Below are 22,965 nucleotides of genomic sequence, written 5' to 3'. Positions count from 1 at the left end.
GGGCGAACAGGACGGGGCTCCGCGAGCCGAGCTCCGATCAGTGTCTGGCGCGAGAGAGCGCGGCTGAGGCGGGCGCGGGCCCGGCCGTACCAGTGCGAGGAGCTGGCCGGGCCCGCACTGCCCGTGTCCGGGAGGACGGAGGGCTGCGCGGGGCCCGGCTGTCCGCCGCGGCTGCGGCCTGCGCCCCGCTTTTCCCGAATTCGCGAGTCTCTGTGCTGAGGCAGCGCGCTCCTTGGGGCGCCTGCCGCGGGACCTGCCCGCGGTAGGGATGGGGACGAGCGGTAGCAGGTGCAGGGGTCGCTTGTCACCCGGAAAGCCAGCGACCCACCGGCGCTGGGACCGTCCCGGTGTCGCCCCGGCCTGGCCGGACGGTTGCATAACGCCCTGCGTACGGAGCTCGGCTGGGACGGGGGACGGCATCCTTCGGGCCTCGGGATCCAGGGGCACCGCGGGAGCGCATCTCTGTCTTGCGAGGCGGGCAGGTGTCGAGGACCGTATTTCCCTTTACATCTGTGGTTCGCAGAATAAAAGAACTCTAGGCAAGCACTGCATCTTTTCTGGTTTAAGCAGTCGTTCAGAGTCTTTCCAATACTGGCCGTGTGGAGCTCTGCTGTTGAGTCTGGTGTCTGTATGCAAATGTGTTCCGTGTATTGATAAATTCTTCAGTGCTTACTAGAAAGCAGAGCACGGTAACTGTGTTGTGAACTTAGCTCTTGTCTGAAACTTCCCTTGTAGGAAATCATTATTTCTTGTGATAAACACTTTACACATCCTTCTTGGTTAGTGTACTCCTGAAGCAGAACTTCAGCACAACAGACAGTTATCACACCCATGAAATCCTATTTTAAAGATAACTAACTAAAGGCTCTAAAGTAGAGCCTCATACCCTTTCACCAGCATCATTAATTAGCAGTGTCATAAGCATTCCTTTTACACTGTGTATGGTCACCTGTTACTTTGTCCTCAGGAGTTTTCAGTGGGCCTCATTAATACTGAAAATTACCTTGTATTCTTTTTTTCTGTGGCCTCTCAAAGTGGACCATTAAATTGCAATCTCCAGCTGTGTTTCTTCACTTTTTTCCCTTTATGGAACAACTGTCATAGCTTTTCTTCACAGATGGGAAACCCATGATTACACTCCTGAAAGTGCTCTGAGAGTTTCTCGCTGTTTGCTCAAGAGTCTTAGTTATTCCTATTTTCTGTCAGTTTCAGGCAGTGTCTTCCATGTGTAAAAATTAAGAGAGCTGCTGCTCTTTTAAGATGTTTGTTGTGGTTTTCTTTTTCCCCCCAAATATTAATTTATGTTGTGCTCAGCAGTGATACAAATCTTGGTATAGACTAATGGATCAAAATGGAAAGGACATTTTTCTCTAGGTTGCATGGGGTAATTTTAGTGCTAAAGAATGCTTTTATTAGTAGTGAAGATAAAATCTGAAGTATTACTTCAGTATTTCAGAAATGTAGAGGCTTAAAACTCTGCTATGTGTTTAACAAATTAATATTGTCTGCTACTTTTTTCTTCTTCAGAACAGTTTTTTTTTAAATGTCTCTCTTGTTTTCTTCTAGGCCTAACATTAGAGCTCTTTTGGTTGTGAGACCAGAAGCTCAGGTGAGATCATGCTGAAATCTTTCTATATTTGTGTAAAACCTTTCTGTGAAGCTGTTATGGGATTTATTGGAAAGAGTACATAAGTTTCTAATTGTTTTGCTTTCTTCTCTTCAGTGTGAAAACGAACTAATGTTTGAGAAAGAAGGATTAATTCAGGACAGAAAACGTGTATGCTATGGTTAGCTGGTTCCCATCACTCGAGGATCTGTTTTCTCGTCGTTTGAAGCTCGTTCAGCATCAGGATAAAGGATAACGACTCTATGGATATACAGAATTCTTCACCATGGTAAAACTCGCCAACCCGCTGTACACAGAGTGGATTTTGGAGGCAATCAAAAAAGTAAAGAAGCAAAAGCAGCGACCTTCAGAGGAGAGGATATGCAACGCCGTGTCATCTTCGCATGGTTTGGACCGCAAAACTGTTCTGGAACAGTTAGAGCTGAGTGTTAAAGATGGAACTATTTTAAAAGTCTCCAACAAGGGTCTCAACTCCTACAAGGATCCTGATAATCCTGGGAGAATAGCACTTCCGAAGCCTCGGAACCATGGCAAGTTGGATGGTAAACCAAACGTGGACTGGAATAAACTTATTAAACGGGCAATTGAGGGCTTGGCTGAGTCTAGTGGCTCATCCTTGAAGAACATCGAGCGCTTTCTGAAAGGTCAGAAAGATGTGTCTGCGTTATTTGGAGGCAGCGCTGCCTCCATTTTTCACCAGCAATTACGATTAGCTGTCAAACGTGCTGTTGGCCATGGTAGGCTCCTTAAGGATGGACCTCTGTACCAACTCAACACTAAAGCAACCACTAATGCTGATGGGAAGGAGAGTTTTGAGTCTCTTTCCTGTCTCCCTCCAGTGTGTCTCCTTCCCCATGAAAAGGATAAGGTAAGACACAGTTTTTGTATGGTTGTTTTCTTGTGGTCGATGGAACGTGTCAATGCAGAGTTGCAATTTGAGGCCAATAATCTTGAATCTGGTATGCTGGAAGTTATTACTGTGTATTTAGGATCCCATTGTATGCAATTTTCTAAACATGAGAGGAAATGTAATTTGTACTTTGGATCAGAAAATTGCAGGTGAGCTGCTGTGGGGAATTTACAGTGCTTCAGTGCAGTGTTACTGAGAGTATGTAACAGGCTTGCTGTAGGTGTGTCAGCAAAACATAGGAAGGAAGCCTCCTCTCTTGAAGGTGAGATGGATTTGCAAAGCAAACTTGAGATGTTCTTTCACATTTTTATTTTACTGCCATTTCTTCTTTCTTAGAATTCAGGTAACATAGTGAGGGGCTGATTAGTAATTGTCACCGCTTGCTGTAGGTGTGTCAGCAAAACATAGGAAGGAAGCCTCCTCTCTTGAAGGTGAGATGGATTTGCAAAGCAAACTTGAGATGTTCTTTTACTTTCACCTTTTTATTTTACTGCCATTTCTTCTTTCTTAGAATTCAGGTAACATAGTGAGGGGCTGATTAGTAATTGTCACCTAATGCTGTCTTAAAGGCTTTCTTTATAATGGGCGAAGAACTTTCTGTTCCAGAGGCTCTTTGTTGTGAAATAGGAAGAAGCCTGGTCTAGTGGAAGATGTTCCTGCCTGTGGCAAGGGTTGGAACTGGATGATTTTTAAGGTCCCTGCCCACCCAAACCATTCTATCATCATGGAGATCCTGGAAGGAGCACTCAGGGGGTACCTCTGCCCCCTCCTCTCTCCCCCATTTAAAATAGATGTTCTTTATAAAAAACAAATAAATTTTCTGTTGCTTTCTCCTATATTTCTGTGGTTTTCCCCTCCTTTCTACCATACTTTGTTCCTAAGGTCATTGATCCTCCCCTCTAAACTCAGGATGGAAGTTCTTGGAGTGAAATTCTTACCCAGTCAGTATCTTTTTTTTTATTTCTGTTACTGTGAATGCAGAGTAGAACAGAAGCTTGTCTTTGTTTACTGAAGATCAATTTGCCAGTGATTCATATATTTGTGCTACTTATCTCTAGGACATCTATAATGTAAAAATTAATTATTTTTTTTATCCTAAAAAGATACATTTTTCAGCAGAATGGGACATTTTAGGTTGTTCTAAATATCCTGTTCAGGGATGAGTTCTTTGGGTATGTACTACTCATGGTTTTTGAAGTCAGTTTCACTCTCTGGTGAGAGATGCTTTAATGATCTGTTAGGATTTGAAGATTTAAAACTGCTGTACGAGTCTTCTTCTTTAAAGAAAATAAAATCTGCACAGCTGCTTTATCACTAGTAAAGTTTCTCTGAAGTTCTGATTTAATTATGAGAGCTTTACTGTGGACACAGTACTTAACTTGTCAGTGTGTTGTGCTGTGGGCTGGCATAATGTAGGAAGTATTACTGAAGTATTATGCTGAAAATTCCAGTGTTCTGTCTACAGATGTTTCTTATGTAAGTCTCCAACTTTATCCATAACGAAATCAGTACAGCTGTAAAAAATGTTATGAAAACTGGATATAAACAAACCTGGCACATGAGGTGACTGGATTGAGAGTGTTGGTAGCAGTGGATAATAGTGGCTGTGCTGTTATTAACACAGTATGTTTCACAGCCTACTCAGTGTTCTTGTAATGTGCCAAAACTCAGGAGCAGCTTGATATTCTTTGAGATGAATTGTTCCCTGTGCTTTTCTTAAAATGTTATAAATCAGAATGGTGAATGGTAGTATGAGCCACTATAAATACTGAATTTAGTCTGGGATTTGTTTTTTATCCCCCTGGAAAAAGATAAATTTTGCAAGGTATTCTTTCAATAAATTCTTCTGAGTTTTTGTGTCTCTGTGTGTCTGTGTTTAACCCTAGGTGTCTGCTCTTCATGTACCATCTCTGTGCTAGGTAACTCAGGCAGAGTTTCATACTGGTCTGAAGTAATTTTGAAGCTACAATGTTAAAACATGTAGGTTTTGCCAGCATTAATTGACTGGCACATCCATGGTGGCTCAAAGTTCCTGTTCTCCAGGATTTTTTAAGACTGCTTATTTTTTGGTTTTGTTTTGTTGGTTGGTTGTTTTTTCCATGTAGACAGTGCAATGACCTTCACTCTACTGCTTTCTGTTAAATCTCAACCAGTTTATGCAGGTGGAGATGACATACTGTGTTATAGTGACTTTCTTGACTTAGTGAGCTCTTGAGAGTGGTAAGGGATTTTTTTTTTTTCTTCTTTAATGGAATATACTTGGTACAGATTCTTTGGGAGTATTGTGACACTGTTTTCCTTGATTCTTAGAAGAACCTTGGCATTAACATGAACAAAAAAGTTCAACCTCCCACCTGCCAACTGATGGCCTGACAGTCCCCGAGCAGCAGCCCCCAGACAGCTTCTCCCCAGTTTATGTGCTGAGCATGACACCATATGGTCTAGAATAGCTCTTTGGACAGCCTGGCTCAGCTGTCCTGGCTGTGTCCCACCCCAGCATCCTGTGCCTGCCAGCCTCCTCACTGCAGGTGGGGTGAGAAGCTAAAAAGTCCTCGACTTTGGTGTAAGCCCTGCTTGGCAACAACTGAAGCATCAGTGAGTTCTCCAAAGTATTCTCATCCTACAAAACACAGTACCATGCCAGCTCCTAGGAGATGAATTAACAGGATCTCAGCCAAAACCAGGATAACTGTTCAATAGTTAATGGTATTACTACAATGCAGTAATTGCTTTGAGAGACTACTACAACACAGTAATATTTAATACTGTTGAAGAGCAGGGAGCTCTTTCCTGGTACACCATTGTGAGGAACTTAAGCTGTAGTAAGTTGCAGGTCTTAAGGCTGGATGCCTTAAAGATAGCTTGCTCTGCTTTTTGTTGACACTTGTTACAGGAAGAATCTTTGTAAAATCATTATTATTAAAAAAAAACAACAATAACATATCAGCTAACTGAAGGAGAAGTGGAAATAATTGCTCTATGTGTTGGAAGTTTCCAGATAATCTGAAATTTGATCTCAGGACAACAGTAGGACTGTTTCTTCCTCAATTAGAAGGAAAATACAGGTGGTATATTTGACATCCATTTGCACTGTCCTTGGAGCTGTCTTTTATGTCAGTTAAAACTGTCTGTGGCTGCAGCAACCTTTAAGTAAATATCTTAGTATTATCCTGCAGTACAGGTGAGAGTTTAAAGCCAAAATTCAGGAAGTGCTTCCTAAAAAAAAAAAAAGAGAGGAACTTCCATGGCTGAAAAGTAGGAGCAATATTGCAAGCAGATTCCCTGTGCTGCTGTCTTGCATGTTCCTTACAGTGTGTCTGTTTCCTAGTTTTGTGTTGCTGTTATATCTGTTGGTACTTGTCAATCAGTTTAACTGTGAACTATTATAATTGCAGCATCCTTCAGGCCTTCCTTCTTGCCAGTAGTAGTTCTAGATCCCAGTGTGCCCTTGCAAACTCACAGGAAGGCAAACTTCTTGTATTTTTTTAGAAAGTTCATATGCTATGAGGGCATCATAGTTGTTTTGAAGGCCTTTAAGCATACAATAACTATTGCTATATTGTGCCTGTTTAAAGTTAGTAATTGTTAATTCCACGTCTTAAATGAAACAACTGTCTATTTACTGGTAAAGAGGTTATTTTTGGATTGATTTATGTGGGGTGGAGTACATAAATGATCTGCAACTAGAACACTGTAATTACACATTGAGAGCTCACCCATCTCTCCAAGGGCACTGTTCAAGCTTAGGCTCTCAGCTGGAGGAGGATTAGGATTCACTCTCTTCCAGCTGGTTCTGGGGAAAAGAAGTCTGTAGTTCTGTCTAAAAAAAACTTGTGGTTGATAACAGATGGCCTCCATCTGTACACTGTGTAACTCTGGAAACCCAAGTGTTAAAAAATTACTTGTCCGGAGTCAGGATAACTTAGTAAACAGGTGAAGTAGCTCGTAGTAATTGAGCAAATCCAAGCAGGTCCTAAATGCTATTGCCATGGATGTTGTGAACTGGTTTCACATTTGGTGTGGATTGGGGCTGAGTGTGGTACCGAGAGTGGCGCTGGCAGTGTCTGGAGTCAGGATAACTCAGAGGCAAAGCTTGCAGCTCTGGGAAGACATCAGATGTGATGCTGAGTACCTGTGTCAATGGTACTACTGTGGAGGGAGTATTTTTAACAGTGTTCTCTGACACAGTTTCAGCAGAAGCTGAGTGTAGGATAGTGGATTAAAAAGTGGGCGACTAGTCCAATATTTTGGCTGGATCCATGTTGTCAGTCCTTTCTGTCCAGTAGATTATTGGCAGATATGAGATGATATTTTTCTGAAGATGGTTTAGGTTCATAAAGGAATTGTATTAACTACAGGGATTTTTTTTTTTTTTTACTCTCAGTTGCTTAATTTTTTTCCTTCGCTATACTGTCTGGAGGGAACATTAAGAGTTGTGATTTCATAACTTCTATAGAAGAAGGGTTAGTTATCAACCATTGCTGCTACAAGTTGATATTATTTAATAGTATTACCTAAATTCTGCAGTTTTCTCTGTGTACAGCAAAAAAGCCCGCACGATTTGTAAAATTACTTTGACAATATTAATTTCATTGGCTCTGATTTTATTGAGGCATGGAACTGAAGCAGTTGTCCTCTCCAGCCACTGATCCAAAGGCATGGAATCCAGGCTTTGTGTGCTCTGCTCACTGAAACATGTTTCCTCATGTTTAAAATCATTTTTTTCCCTGTGGTGTAGGTTGTACTTTCCCTCTGTCTTTTCTGGTTCATCTGCTCTTGCCAGGAGCTACAGTTTTTGAGGGAGACCTTTGCAACAGAATGGGCTATTTGAAGTGAGGAGTAATGATTTGTCACTTGCTTAAAAACAGACACACAAAAAAGCATTATCTAGTGTGAATTCTCAGAAGCCATCTACCCTTGCTTCTAGGGGGCTCACATTCAGGGGATCTTAAAGAGCAAAGCAAAAAAAAAAAAAGTTGGTGTGAGTGTTTGTATTTCTTTTATGCTGATTTAAATTCTGTACCCACTCGATTCCAACCACAATGACTATCAGAAGTATATATGTGATGGTGGGACAAAGATAGTCCTGGTATCTAGTGGGCCTCAGATGGTATTAAAATGCCTGTGAAGTAAAGTGCTTTAACATTACTGGCAAGTGATCAATGTGACATTGTGGCTGCAGACTTGACTGTGAGTTTTGAAGCGTTTCCTAACCTCACTTTCCCTAAATTAAGAAGACTACAAAGCAGATGGGTTCGCCAAAAATGAGATTGTAAAATTACTACACGCGCGCTTTTTCCATCGGCACTTCTCCGTAGTCGCCTTTAGGAGAGCACACAGTCTGAGAATCTTTAAGGCACATTTGGTTTCTAGAAACCCTTTGTATAGTAACAACATGTGCAGAGAGGCTGGCAGGCTGTAAGACACTGTCAGTCCAATTTGTTCTGGCTCCCTCCCTCACTGAATCTGGTGACATCACACAGATAGATGTGCTTGCAAGCAAAACAGCAGAAGGAGTTGAATGTCTGCCAAAAATTTGCAGTATGAAACTGAGCTGCCTGTTTCCAGTCTTGTTTTCACTAATCTTTCATTGTGTGCTTGCATTTTTCACTTGCCAGGATGTTCTTTGCTGAACAAACACAGCAACAGAGAAATCTCTCCATACTTAGCATAACAGTCTCACACAGAAGCTTTGGAAGAGTAGCCTGATCTCCACATTCGTAATTGTTCCAACTTAATTAATTACTCTAAAACATTCTGAATTCTAGTAGAGCCTTCCCCTGAACTGTAGAGGTTTTGGGGGTTTTTAAAATGTGGTAAAGTGTTTGCTTGCAGCTTGCCAGGGTGGTAAATACAGAAAACATTGAAGCTGTGAAGGATAGTCTCTGATCTGGTTCTTCCAGACCTAGACAGTGTTACATGTGGGAATGCTCTAAAACATTCTGAATTCTAGTAGAGCCTTCCCCTGAACTGTAGAGGTTTTGGGGGTTTTTAAAATGTGGTAAAGTGTTTGCTTGCAGCTTGCCAGGGTGGTAAATACAGAAAACATTGAAGCTGTGAAGGATAGTCTGATCTGGTTCTTCCAAACCTAGACAGTGTTATGTGTGGGTATCCAAATGTGAAGCACTGTGGGGATGAACAGAGTATGCACAAATACTGGCTAAAACAGAAAAGAATTACTGTCTTAGGGTATTGACTGTCTATAAAACTCTGTTTGATGAAATAAATTGCTCATGCACTTCCCGGAGAGGGTATGTGAAATAATATTATTTTTCCCCTGAAAAATTGCATGAGTGTTAGAGCTTTCCTTTCAAAAGGTAGAAGGTAAAACTAATTCCTGAAATCTTGATTCCAAAGAAATTGAAGCACTGCTTGACCCTTTATACACAAGAGTTTTTCCCCCAGTAAACCTGATACTGACTGGAAGCAGCTAGCTGGCTGGCACCTAGAGTCCAGTCAGGAACAGAAAGAGAAGAGTTTGTGTACAGTAGATCCCCTCTCTCTGTTAAAACAGGATGGGGAATCCCTGCACAGCTGATTTTGCTGTGGTGGCTATGGCTGGAAAGATACTGCCTATGGGCAGTGAAGATGCTAGCTTGCCCCTCCCACTTGGATATTAATTATTTGTATGTTTGGCATAACTATCTACAGTTATCTTCTTCTCACTGTTTCTCAAAAGGCGCAAAGACTGCAATCTGTCAATTAACAAATCCTGTGAACATATTCCAAACTGTAGTAGTTTGATTGGCAGGTGATTTCATATTAGTTTAAACTTCAGCATCATTTGGGATTTACCCAAAGGCTAATATAAATACTTGTATTCTAAATGAGGAATATCAGGCTTTCATTCCTGTTGTGTGGCTTAATTTTGAAACAGCAAATTTCCAAGGTGTTCAGATTGTTTCCATCTAGTGGATGCTTTAAGGACCACACCTCAGACTGGAAGTGCACTGTGTGTGCTATGTCTGTGCACTGAGTGAAAGGCAGAGCTTTCAGATTTTCAGTTTCTGTATTACAGTAGTATAAACAAACCTGTTTCCTGCAAGAAACTGGATACAGCTTTGGCTTTGGCTTAGGCAGAGGAAAGGTGCTTGAAGTTCTTCTGGCATATGTTTCCATGCAGTAATTAACAGTATGCACATATGTACCTGCAGAATAGATTCTGAAAAGGTATGTTCAAAATCACTAACTGTTACTTGATACAGCTAGGCAAAGAATGTTTCTCAAAACTTGCTGTAATCTAAAATTATTCCCACCTCCAGTGTTTTAAATGTGATTTTAGTGTATTTTTATTGTATTTTTAAATTAAATTTTGTGTACATCTTTGCTCTGGAAACTATAAATCACAGGATTTAAATGCAGAATTGGATTAGAAAGAATGTGCTAGATAGTGTTATCCAGCACTTAATGTTAAATTAGGCTATCCTTTTCACTCTTATTAGTTGATCAAGTGCCACTTTAAAACAAACAATTGTTGCACTTGCTACATTTTTGATAAGGCTGTAGAGTGTCAGGCCTTAAATTTAAAAATGTCTTGCTTATTGCAGTCCAAATGTATTGTTGGCTAGTTCATATCTATTTCTTACTTTGCTAGTGCTGTGCCTCATTTTAAATACATCATTTTTGCTACACAATGCCCAACTCCCCCATAACTTTTTCAGAGAGAGCACACCTTTTTACCTGCATGTGACTGCTATATAGCATACTCACATAATTTTCTGCAGGAAAATTTTTATTTTAGTTTTTCATAACAGTGTGAACAGTTGCACAGTTTTTGTACTTAGGAGTGCTAACTTCTATTCAGTTAGTGCTGTATTGAATGTGAAAACCAGATAAAATCTTTGAGACATAATGTGTATTGCATCACATTTGTGTGATATATAAATGTCTGTGTCATTTTGTGTATTACACTTTGCTCCCTTGAGATACCCAGTGCTCTTACTGTCTGTTTTCCTCACAGCCGGTTGCTGAACCAATTCCAATTTGCAGTTTCTGCCTTGGTACAAAAGAGCAAAATCGGGAGAAGAAACCTGAAGAGCTCATCTCTTGTGCTGATTGTGGCAACAGTGGTAGGTGATCATTTACAGGGCTGCTGGTTTTATCCCCTTCCCTTGAGACAGAAGAGCTCTCCAATGCCTGGTGCTGCCCCATGCACACAGGGAGCATGCATCTAGTGAGAATCTTGCCATTTAAGACAGAGAAGTCTAGTGTGGTCACTCCTGCTGACCCAGACATGTGAGGAATATGCTTCTGTGGCATACAATACAGTTATAGTTCAGCTGAATCTTAGGCTTCCAGAGGGCAGGCAGCTAAGCTAACCTAGCACAAATAACTCATTCGGCTCCTGGAAGTTTTTATTTTTTTTTTAATGTGGCAATGAAGACCAGTTTCACCATGTTTCTCAATTCAGTCATGAGGAATTATCTTTGGGTTCTTTTTTCTATGTGGGCCTGCTATTTGCTATCTAGGTCATTAGCTTGTGTTAGAAGTAAGTAAGAATAGAAGCACCTAAAAGTAGTATCTGGATAGCCAAAATCTGCATGGGAATGGCCATTAACAGAAGTATAGATTTTACCAGTAACATTTTCTCTTTTTTCTCTAGGTCATCCGTCCTGTTTGAAGTTCTCTCCAGAGCTGACCGTTCGAGTGAAAGCCTTGCGATGGCAGTGTATTGAATGCAAAACATGCAGTTCCTGTAGAGATCAAGGAAAAAATGCTGTAAGTGTAGTGAAGAATGCTGTAAGTGTAGTGAAAAATGCTGTAAGTGTAGTGAAAAATGCTGCAAGTGTAGTGAAGTATGGATTGAATGAAGCGGATACCAGTTTTGTGGTTGTTATGTTAAACTACAAAATAAAATTGTATTAGAGGTAAATGTCTGCAGCTTTTATTTTAGTCTGGTACTCTTTCTGAGACCTGTGAAATACCTTGAATTGTAGTTGAAAACTATGTGCCTGTTCTCTGAAATGGTGACAGATTAATGGAGGGCTTGATGCTGATGCACATATAAAGAGAGATTATGTCTTCAACAGGATAACATGCTGTTTTGTGACTCCTGTGACCGTGGCTTTCACATGGAATGTTGTGATCCTCCTCTTACCAGGATGCCAAAAGGTGAGGACTTTGTAGTGAAAAGGATAATTTAAGATGGTGTTGGAAGAGATCAGTGGGCAGGCAGTGCTTCCACTTATTTGGTCCTCTTTTAGCTACATTTAGCTCATTTCTGAATGGAATTACCTTTCAGGTGGTAGAAACCAAAGGATCAGAACTTCCCATCCAGGTTTTTTCGCTGTATCCTGTTTCCTCTATGTTGCTCTCTGTGAAGGATTTTGAACAAAAATTCTAGAGATTTGAAGGAGTAGAAGTGATCCCTGCAGATTAAGATGATCAGCTTCCATTTGCATGAATAGCCTTGTATGAAAGAAAGAGATGGCTTGTATGTTTTTGGAGTGATAACCATTTGGACAGTAGAATATTCTGGACAAGTAAACTTCTCTTTCCAATCAGACAGCAGATTATCTATGGAATATTCTTCCTTGGCAGTTAGAAGAAAACTTTTATATATAAAATAGTTGGAAGAGCTATAGTCTAAGCAGATAATGGGATAATTAACCATTAAATTACTGTTTTCTGATGATGTACTGCCAATTAAGGAGACTTCCTTTGTGTTTGGAACTCTTTGGGGGCTGGGGAATATTAACAGGGCTTGAGTTTAGATTGTTGAAGCATACACATAATTCTTCTTACACATATATGTGACAATCAGTGCCTTTGGTACTGTTCCACCCTTAATCTCAGAAGGCCTGTGGACTGTATTTTTCCCTTTTTTCCTATATAGATGTCTTTTGCATTCAGTGATGGGGATTTGTGTCTTACAGGTATGTGGATATGTCAAATATGTCGACCACGGAAGAAAGGAAGAAAACTTTTACAGAAGAAGGCAGCACAGATAAAAAGACGCTATGCTAACCCAATAGGACGTCCTAAAAACAGGTTAAAGAATCAAAACACAACGTAAGTCTCTACAAAGAAGAGTAAGATGTGAAATTCTGTAGTATGGGATATTTCTAAAGTCTCTAGTCTATTTGTGAGAAGTTTTCTTTTACAATTAAGAGCTGCTCATTACAAATTTTCTGAAAAGGGCTGTGAAAGACTCGAACTTTAGTGCTTCCTTTGGCCAAGATTTTTTACTCTTTGTAGTAATTTACTATTTATTTTTGAACTATTTCTTATAGTCATAGACAGATTTTGCTGTTCATGTAATCCCTTTTGCTGGGTGGCTCCTTCTTCCAGCATAATTGCCCTGCTTTGCATTTCCCAAGAACCCTTTCTGTTGTTTAAAGAAATTAAATAATCACAATAAAGCATATGAGATTGTTTGACATATATTTAATCTGACACTGCTGCCAGAAAATATTTGGCCCCTTTCTGCTTCCATTCCACATGTTTCTGCATTTGTGGAGAACTGTGTTGTGCTGAAAGTGGTTGTGTTGCTGCAGCCTTGTCATGGTTGTTGTGGGGCAACTAACTGGTTGTCAGGGAATTGGGTTTGGGTAGGCAAGAGGAGCAAAAGGAAAACTGACCATCTGCTTCTATTGTTGTATCTCTTTTAACTATTATTTCATCATTGACTCAATTTTTTTGCCTTTGTTCCATCATTTCACTTGCAAAATATATCAGAATTGTGCAAAGATGTGGTTTGTCTTCTTGGGAAAAAGCTGCCTATTTCTGTCCTCTGTGCCTGAAAAGACTGTAGCTAAAAATAGTCAGTCAGTCTAGGACACTCCTTCTGAGAAGTGTTGAATACTCAGTTATCTCATAGAATCATGAGATCATTTAGTTGGAAAAGACCTCTGAGATCATTGAGTCCAACCATTAACCCAGCGTCCCTGTGTTCACTGCCCACCATATCCCCATGCCACATCCACACACCTTTTAAATACTTCCATTTCAATAGAGTTTTAAAGTTTACAATCTTAAAGATGGCAGCTGTTTGGAGAGCGGTTGTCAGGGAGTTTGATTTGGGTAGGCAAGAGGAGCAAAAGGAAAACTGGCCATCTGCTTCTATTGTTTTATCTCTTTTAACTATTATTTCATCATTGACTCAATTTTTTTGCCTTTGTTCCATCATTTCACTTGCAAAATATATCAGAATTGTGCAAAGATGTGGTTTGTCTTCTTGGGAAAAAGCTGCCTATTTCTGTCCTCTGTGCCTGAAAAGACTGTAGCTAAAAATAGTCAGTCAGTCTAGGACACTCCTTCTGAGAAGTGTTGAATACTCAGTTATCTCATAGAATCATGAGATCATTTAGTTGGAAAAGACCTCTGAGATCATTGAGTCCAACCATTAACCCAGCGTCCCTGTGTTCACTGCCCACATCCCCATGCCACATCCACACACCTTTTCAATAGAGTTTTAAAGTTTACAGTCTTAAAGATGGCAGCTGTTTGGAGAGTAATGCTGTTTTCAGCTAAGGTGACCATCAGTGGTATAGGTTCTTAGCTAATAGGAGCATCCTTTGTGTATTAACTTTCTGTGGAATTTTTACAACAATTTCCTATCAGTACAAAAACTATGGCAATGACAAGTGTCAATGTTTTGAAGCCTTCTATGCAATTTATTTGTTCTGGTTACTGATTTTAAAATCTAATGTTGTGTTAAATTTGGTGAAGATCTGTTGTTTATACTCAAATTAGTTTGACATAGTGTTCAATGTAGAGAAAAATAGTACAGCACCTTCTACTGAGATGTTCAAATCCCGGCTCCTCTAGGGTACACAGACTCTTGATGACTCCCATATTATTAAATTCCTCAGCTCACGTTCTGTGTGGTTGATAAATAGGTTAGAGAAGATGGTAGGCCACCTTACCACATCTTTTTGCTATATCTTTCCCCTTCTCATCCTTTAGATCAAAAGGTCCTTTCAGCAAAGTTCGCACTGGTCCTGGTCGGGGTCGGAAGCGCAAGATGGCTCTGTCCAGCCAGTCAGCATCAGAAGGAGGATACCTGGAGCAGACAGATGTCTTGGACTTCTGCAGAGATGGCAGCAACACCTTGAAGTTTAACAAGAAAACCAAAGGGCTTATAGATGGCCTTACTAAATTCTTCACTCCTTCCCCTGATGGACGAAAAGCTCGAGGAGAAGTGGTAGACTATTCTCAGCAGTATAGGATCAGGAAAAAGGGTACCAGGAAATCTAGCACTTCAGAATGGCCCACAGGTAAAGATTTTTCACCCTGCCAATGTAAGTATCCTGTACACTGAGCAAATGTTCAAAGGCTAGGATGTTGAACTGACTGGAATTGTTAGAGGCTGGAAACTTTGAGCTGAAAGTTAACACTGGAATGCACTTACCTTTGGTGCATTGAGGTAGAATATGAGCTGGGAAAAGGAAGTGATCCTAGAGACCTTAGCCTCTTTATATATGATGGCAAGTTGTTATGATGAGTTAAATGGTTACAGTGAGGTAGAATGCCCATTGGTAAGGAGGCATTTGCAGACAGCCTGGGAAATGAGCTAAATAATGTCACATTTGAAAGAAGTAACATAGGCACTGGTTCATAAAAACTAAAAGCAGCAAAGTAGAAGTATGAAATGGAAAATAGATAACTAAAACCAGTCTGACAGACCCTGGAGTTTCCAATCTATTGATGCATGCAAATGTTCCTTGATTTTTCTCAGCCATAGAGGAGCCTTTTGTGCAGCTTGACATCTTCTTGCTGAAAACTATCCCTTCCCTTTGGAATGCAGTTCTGCTTTCCTTGTTTTTTTTTTCTTTTTTTGCTTTTCTAACTTAAGGTATTATCTGTGTGCCTGGACCTTTATTTAATTTCTGTATTCAGATATTTACAGTTTTGTTGGATGGTCCTGAATTGTTCCTAAGCAGGCATTGGGAAATATTCCACAATAAAATACTATATTTACAGCTTTAGAATAGTTACCTGCATTAACCTGGCTGATGCTGGAAGAACAGCAATGTGACCTAATGCTTTGAGAGTGAGGTGAAGTGTCTAGAGGCTTTTGTTGGGTTTTTTGTTTAGGCTTGTTTGTTTGTTTTTGTTGAAGGGGTATTTCTAAGGTGTCCTGGTTTTGGTTTAAATAGTTATGATCCTTGTTTTTGAAAAACAGGCTTAGTGATAAGTCAGTTATGCCTTCATGGAATATCTAGGTGGCAACATTTGAACCTGCTTAAATGTAGGACAGTACTACTTACATGGTCCCCAAATCTAGAACCTGTTCTTCTTTTGTGGTCCCAAATCTGAATAGAAAATCCCATCAAAAAAATCCTGGCACAGTGTGTGAATGCAGCCAGATGTTGTTTGTCACTGCACTAAAAGCAAATACTTTTTTGTAAATGTATATGAAGACAATTTTCTCTTTCATTTACAGACAATCAGGATGGCTGGGATGGAAAACAAGAAACTGAGGAACGTTTTTTTGGAAGCCAGGATGTCTTGAATGAAAAAGACATGGAGTTGTTTCGAGATATTCAGGAGCAAGCACTGCAGGTAAAGTTAAATTTTCAGTGTCTAGCAGTAAGTACCAAATCTGTAAAAGAAATTTAACCAAATCTAAAACCACCACCCCAACAACAAAATAACAACAAGAAATACAGACTTCAGATGAGTCAGTCTGTCACAGAAGCTAATGTTCTTGATTTCTGCTGCTTGACAGTAATGGAGAACTGACCTCAAGAGAGCTGAAGGATAATGAAAGACTGAGCATAAGAGTGTAAGAGGTTAAAGTGGTTAAAAAAAACCTTGGGGACTGTGGCTTTAGTCCTCCCAGAACTGTTAAATAGCTGGTAAAACATGTGGACTATAAAAACAATAAAATATAGGATGGTTTGCTAGCAGTAGGGGTGACAGAGTCTCTGAGTACTTGAAGCATTCTTTTCCTCCATACTTTAATTCCTTATGGAACAGGATGGAGCATTGCTGTTTGTCTGTGTGCACATTTATAGATGTTCACCAACAGAAGCTGCTGTTTGTTTTCATCAAGAGCTCCACAAAATACAGATGCCTCGGATTAGATCCTGAGGTGACTCTTCCCAATACCATTTCACTTAGGAAGCTTAGCAAGATGTTATTTTGGAATGTTACCTTTCCAGCACTAACCCATTGTCCTGGGTACAGCTGTCTCATTCTGCTAGCATAAATTTGCATATAGGTAATTCACTGGTGCTCTTTATATTAGTTGCTGACCTCCTGCATGAAGTGTTCTCATTTGTTAGTAACTGCAGTCCAGGTGGTTCATATTATAATGCAAGGCTAGTGGGAACACTTGGATTTCTGTCATTCTGTGAGTGACAGTCTTGTGAGATAAAATCTGCATGAGTTGAGAAAGTTTTCTTTGAAAGAAGAGCATTTAGTATCCTTATTTTTAGTTGCTATAAAATATACAGTTACTATCAGAGGAACAGGGGAAATAAAGGTTGTAAGTTAATAAGTAGTTTAAAATACTCTATTTTCTATTTTTTTCTTCTAATAAATGTGAGGTTTTTCTTTAATTCTTCAGCACTTGTGATGATAAGGAGGTTGTTGCATCCTGAATGTTGGTTTGGTAGCTGCTACATTCACAGTAGTCCACAGTAGTCCATCTAGTCTCAGAGCTGGGAAGACACTAATGTGTGATGTTAAATACTTTCATATTGTGGTTTTTAACCTCAGGAGCAGTTTATGTTTCTGTTCTTCGCTATTGAAGTAAGAAAATTACAAGAAGACTCAAAAAAGATTGTATTAAACTTCACTTTCTACTAATTTGTATTTAAAACTATGTCATGCAACACTGTGAATGGTAGTGGAGATACATGGTATGATAAGGTTTATTAATTCTTTCTTTTTGTGACTCACATGGTTGCTTGAAGTGTGACTGGTACTGGTTTTTAGTGCCAGAGAGCAACATCTGCATCTTCCTAATTAGCAGTGAGTTCGAGCAGGATGTACTGTCTAGATAAAAATGTTTTAATTTATTTCATCTTAAAAGTGTTTCACTTGGAAATTCATGAAAAAAACAAGGGTTTTTTTCCCCTTGCATAGAAAGTAGGGGTGACTGGGCCTCCTGATCCACAAGTCCGCTGCCCTTCTGTTATAGAATTTGGCAAATACGAAATCCAGACCTGGTACTCTTCCCCATATCCACAGGAATACTCAAGGTAAGACTCTTCTTTGTTCTTCAGTGTTTATGGGAAAGCTGTACTCCAGCAGGCATAGAAATCTGGTGGTTCCTACTTTTTGGTGTCTGAAATATTTTTCTGCTGTGCTGCACCTATAGTTGCTTTGTTGTTCTCTTGCTTAAGAACTTTGCAAATTGTCTAAACTGCAATCCCTTTGAACTTTATTCAGAAAGAGGAATGACTTGTAAGGCTGTAGCTAGAGGAAGAAAATTAAGTGAAACTCTTTATTCTGCCATTTAATAAGAACGTGTGGTCTGTCATGAGGAATTGTTCTAGCTGTGCAGACATTCCTGCTGAAGCTACAGTATATAAATGGAGTTAAATCACAAGAATTTTGGGATACTTGCATTCCAGTTGATCATGTCAGTGTAGTATATAAAACAGTTTTAAAGCAAATGGGTAGGTGGTGATGGGACACATCACTCAAGGATATGTACATACAGCTGGGATGTTGTCTGTGACAATGAGGAGAAGAAGGGAATAGGAATTATTTATCTCATCCATCCTAGCATCATTAGTGAAAAACTGGGAGGGGTTACTGTTTTTTTTTTTTTCCCTAGGATTTTAATATATTTCTTCTGGCATAACTTAATAATGAAAATGTAATTATGCAGGTCATTAAGGGCATTTTTTTAATTGCATTTGTTACAGAATAAGTGTCATGACTTTAACTATGGTAATGTGGTTGTGCCCTCATTAGCACACACACAGGATGAGTGTATATTTGGTTTGTTTTCATCAAGCAGGAGTGAGGAAGTTTATACAAAAGTCTCTGTCTTCAGTCTTTGTTCTTTCTTTATCTTTGCTTACAGGCTACCGAAGTTGTACCTTTGTGAATTCTGTCTAAAATACATGAAAAGCAGAACTATTCTCCAGCAGCATATGAAAAAATGTGGGTGGTTTCATCCTCCAGCCAATGAAATTTACAGAAAAAATAATATATCAGTCTTTGAGGTAAGTTAGAAAATGAAGCTGCTAGCTCTTATCTATAAATTAGGGTCCTCAACACCTAATCATGTGATGAATTTTTCATAGTCCTAAACATCTTCATTCTTGAAACATTGAGTTTCCAGGAGTGAAGAACAACAAGCAAGCAGCCAGTAGGAACTGTGTATAGATTACTAATCTGTAAAACAGAGAAGACTCACTCTGTAAAAATCTGGGGGTTTTATTTTACAAAAATTAATTTTAAGTTGCCTCTTAAGCTATTGAGTGCAACAGTGACTTGGTCACAGCCTCTGTTCTGTGGAAGTTGTAAGTCCTTTGAGATGCTGCCTGTGACAGAGAAGTCTTCTTTCATGTTAAGACATTTGAAATGTACAAATGAGTGAAGCCTGTCCTTGCAAATGGAGTGACAGAACTTTTCCTCATGTCTCTAAGGTTGATGGCAATGTCAGCACTATCTACTGCCAGAATTTGTGCTTGTTAGCTAAACTCTTCTTGGATCACAAGACTCTCTATTATGATGTGGAGCCATTTCTTTTCTATGTGCTGACACAGAATGATGTTAAGGGCTGTCACCTTGTTGGCTACTTTTCCAAGGTAAGTATTTGGGTAGAAATTGTTTGGTATGATGAGCAGTGCTGCTTTAGATTCTTTAAATTGTTGTAATTTAGGCTCTTGCATTTTATATAATAAATTATGTAATACAGGTATAGACATCTGTTGCAGTCAGGTTTTATTTATATTGCATTTGGAGACCACCAGTTAGTAAACACAAATTTCCTGTAATACTGAATAGCATATACTTCCTAAGGAACTTGTACTGCAGCTTAGTGGCTAAAAAAAACTTTTCAAATTATTTCCTGCTCTTGGTGGAGATTGGGTACTACTGTTCATGAGATAAACAGAATTACCAAGCAGTTCTATCTCACCTTTTGTTCTATTGTTTTCCAAACAAGTTTGGCAACTTTGCAATGATTTGAAGCCTTTTATTTTTTTTGAGGGAACAGGGCCAAGATTTCAGACAGAACTTTTCTTAAGGTTTTTATCCTTAATTATTTCAATTATTTTAAAATAGTTTTATTTGAAGCTTTTTCTTTAGTATTCATAACAGCAGATATGAGACTAGATTTTGTAATGTTATGCTTGTAACATTTAAAGAATCACTGAAATATTGAAGTCTTTTGCAGTAAGCTTAGCTGCCTTCAGATTTATTCTTAGAATTTACCTTCTCTGCAGCCCATGTTCTTTACTGTATACTATCTAAGAAAAAGGTTTTGTCAAGTTTTTGCTTTTCCTATCTGAAATGATGGTAGAGCTTTAATATTGTCTCTTCAAAGTCTTTCCTTGGCTTTATAATTCCTAAGAAACTTTGACTGTGACTTCCTGTCTCACTTTTTGATATAGAACTACTTAGGCATCTTACAGAGGAATTTACACTATTTCTTACTGATCTGTTTTTTCAATATGATGCTTTTTTTCCAACAGGAAAAACACTGCCAACAGAAGTACAATGTTTCCTGCATAATGATTCTTCCACAATACCAGCGTAAGGGCTATGGCAGGTTCCTAATTGACTTCAGTAAGGAGCTTTTTCTTTACTTTTTTCAGTCTGTCTTTTCATATTTTAAAGGACTTAACAGTAGAAGCAGATATTTTTCAAAATAAAACATATCTCGGGACCAAGGCTTCTAAAACTCACAAAATTATCTGAACTTCACTATTTACTATTTTTGTTGGAACTTGGGCTCTAAAGACAAATTGATCATTTTCCCCTTAGTTCCAATGTTTCCTGTGTAAGCAGCTTAAGGCAGAAACTAAAGGCATGTGGCAGTATAGTGTTTTTTATAGCAGAATCTTATCTTGTGCATGTAGTTCCTTATATAGAAAGCCAGCTGTAAGACTGCATGGTCTGTGGAAATCTTCAGCAGCTTGAGTTTTTCAAAATAAAACATATCTCGGGACCAAGGCTTCTAAAACTCACAAAATTATCTGAACTTCACTATTTACTATTTTTGTTGGAACTTGGGCTCTAAAGACAAATTGATCATTTTCCCCTTAGTTCCAATGTTTCCTGTGTAAGCAGCTTAAGGCAGAAACTAAAGGCATGTGGCAGTATAGTGTTTTTTATAGCAGAATCTTATCTTGTGCATGTAGTTCCTTATATAGAAAGCCAGCTGTAAGACTGCATGGAAATCTTCAGCAGCTTGATTAGGGGAATAAGTGTCTTAAGCAAAACTGTCTTACATTTTAATTTAATTTTGAGAGCAATGAAACCAGACATACTTAAGCTCTGAATACTCAGATGATTCTGAGATTCGTATGTGAATCTCTGTAACATCATGGGAAACTTCCTCTCTAACTATACATTGTTTATTATGCCTAGGGCAATTTAATACAGCCCTCCCTGTGGACATACAAATTTTGGAGTTAATGTTCAGAGGAAAACTACTGGTAGAATTGTATCAGAATAATGTAGATCAGTTTTTGTTCTCCTGAAAATACTGGTGAAGCAAAAGAACTCAAGGATGTATCATGAGAAATCAACAAATACAGGTTGTGGTAGAACAGCAGTGAGAAGGCACAATTGTCATCTTTCATCCATCCCCCTTTGTCTCACTGGGTAGAATATAACCTCTCAGGCTTTATTGAACCTGTGCAATGTATCACAGTCTTAAATTAATGAAATCTCTGCAAATAGAGCTTGGTACTCTCCAGTATGGTCCTGAAGTTTGACATTAGAGAATTTTCAAGGAAATTATTAGTCATATTAGTTTTAAGAGTGTGTTTTTCCTCTGTCATTTCCAAAATTGCTATTGCAATTGTGCTTTAGGCTTGGTGTGATTTTTAGGTAGGCACCTGCTGCCATCTCGTGGCATTACCTATAGTCAGTGTCTGATGGCAGCAGAGTTCAGAAATACCTTACTCAGTCACTGAATAACAGGAATTTAAACAAGCAAATAAAAAAATGGCCCAACACCTCGAAGTATCCTTCAGAGTTGTCATCTACATCTTGTAGACAGCACTAAACTGTTATATGAGTATACTGTTATATGGCCTTTGTAGAAGTAAGGGTGGAAACAAGCTAATATTTTGAAACTTTTTTCTTCTGTGTCTTTTAGGCTATTTGCTTTCAAAGCGTGAGGGTCAAGCAGGATCACCAGAGAAGCCCCTGTCAGACCTGGGGCGCCTGTCATATATGGCTTATTGGAAAAGTGTAATATTGGAGTGCCTTTATCATCAACGTGACAAGCAATTAAGCATCAAGAAATTGAGTAAGCTGACTGGAATCTGCCCTCAAGATATCACTTCCACTCTGCATCACCTACGAATGCTTGACTTCCGTAGTGATCAGTGAGTACAGGAGTCCCATTGTAATCCCAAATACTTCAGATGTATTTCATTGAAATTGAATGGTGTTTGAAGACAAGTCACATCTTATAAACTTGATTTTACTAAAGATTTCAGTGTCCAAATACTGAGACTGTGGTACTCATGTGCAACGCAAGAATCATTCAGTGCCAAAGCTGGTTCAGATGTCCAGCTGTGTAGCACTGCAGATGTGGAATTTTGAGGAATTTGCTGCTGTGAGAGAGAGCAAGTTGGTTTTTTGGTCATGTTTTCTTGGTATTTCTCAGCCAAATCAGTCTAGCAAAGAACAGCAACTTCCCTTCTCTAGAGGCAGATCTGCTCCTTATTTTCAGTCAGTGAGCAGACAGTTGGTTCCCTCCTTTTCCCTATGTCTCAAAAATGCCATAAACTGTGTAGATTTGACATGGAATGCTTGAAGAGTGGGACAGATCACTGGGAGAGATGAGATGTGTTGGTGTAGAATAGAGGTTGCCTGCTTGCTCAGCCAACAAGTCAGGTGAAATACTGGGAATTAGTCTTGTTCCAGACCATAGCAGTTTGGTGAGTGGGGTTGTATTCTATTGTGTTTGTGGTAAAATTGAAACTTACTTGGAAAACTTGAGGATAGTTTTATGTTCTCATCTCACAGTATACCTTTGACCTGTGATGTTTCTCTCAGACCCTTAAACAAAATGCACTATGCTAGTGGGACTGCAACTTTTCTTGAGCAGTCCTTGTATTTATCTTCAGTAACTTTCACCTTATACTGCCCATTCCCCAAATAGTATACCCCTTGTCCATAATAAAAATGATACTCTGCAGCTGAATCTTACCCATGGAAGGAAAATGGCTTCACCATTAACAAGAAGTGGAAAGAATTTTAACATTCCCTCAGTTGTGAGATACTTTCTCTGGTAGTCAGATGGTACTGCTAACTGTACTATTTTAATAAGTTTCTGTTC

The 22,965-nt window shown here is 39.2% G+C and overlaps 2 protein-coding genes across 3 annotated transcripts in view; one reads left to right on the top strand and one right to left on the bottom strand.

Annotated features, from left to right (window-relative positions):
• LOC121346712 (translation initiation factor IF-2-like) overlaps positions 1 to 925 on the bottom strand; it is a 1,364-nt gene extending 439 nt beyond the window's left edge. The window contains exons 1-2 of the mRNA XM_041424743.1: positions 887 to 925; positions 1 to 626 (exon numbers count right to left, since the gene is read on the bottom strand). Of these exons, the coding sequence (XP_041280677.1) occupies positions 1 to 626; positions 887 to 925 (665 nt within the window). The remainder of the gene's footprint in view (positions 627 to 886) is intronic.
• Positions 1 to 22,965, top strand: part of KAT6A (lysine acetyltransferase 6A) — a 33,953-nt gene that overhangs the window by 491 nt on the left and 10,497 nt on the right. For both annotated transcript variants that reach the window (XM_041424657.1, XM_041424655.1), the window contains exons 2-14: positions 1,567 to 1,609; positions 1,724 to 2,495; positions 10,498 to 10,606; positions 11,140 to 11,255; positions 11,567 to 11,648; positions 12,413 to 12,548; positions 14,445 to 14,755; positions 15,925 to 16,043; positions 17,574 to 17,689; positions 18,523 to 18,664; positions 19,091 to 19,252; positions 20,141 to 20,234; positions 21,775 to 22,006. In XM_041424657.1, the coding sequence (XP_041280591.1) occupies positions 1,893 to 2,495; positions 10,498 to 10,606; positions 11,140 to 11,255; positions 11,567 to 11,648; positions 12,413 to 12,548; positions 14,445 to 14,755; positions 15,925 to 16,043; positions 17,574 to 17,689; positions 18,523 to 18,664; positions 19,091 to 19,252; positions 20,141 to 20,234; positions 21,775 to 22,006 (2,222 nt within the window). In that variant the 5' untranslated portion in view covers positions 1,567 to 1,609; positions 1,724 to 1,892. The remainder of the gene's footprint in view (positions 1 to 1,566; positions 1,610 to 1,723; positions 2,496 to 10,497; positions 10,607 to 11,139; positions 11,256 to 11,566; positions 11,649 to 12,412; positions 12,549 to 14,444; positions 14,756 to 15,924; positions 16,044 to 17,573; positions 17,690 to 18,522; positions 18,665 to 19,090; positions 19,253 to 20,140; positions 20,235 to 21,774; positions 22,007 to 22,965) is intronic.

Source organism: Onychostruthus taczanowskii, unplaced genomic scaffold (assembly GCF_017590055.1).
Source record: "Onychostruthus taczanowskii isolate IOZ18803 unplaced genomic scaffold, ASM1759005v1 scaffold84, whole genome shotgun sequence".
NCBI classification, from domain to species: Eukaryota; Metazoa; Chordata; class Aves; order Passeriformes; family Passeridae; genus Onychostruthus; species Onychostruthus taczanowskii.
The sequence above is the reverse complement of the archived record's forward strand: the minus strand, read 5'-3'. Positions and strand labels throughout refer to the sequence as shown.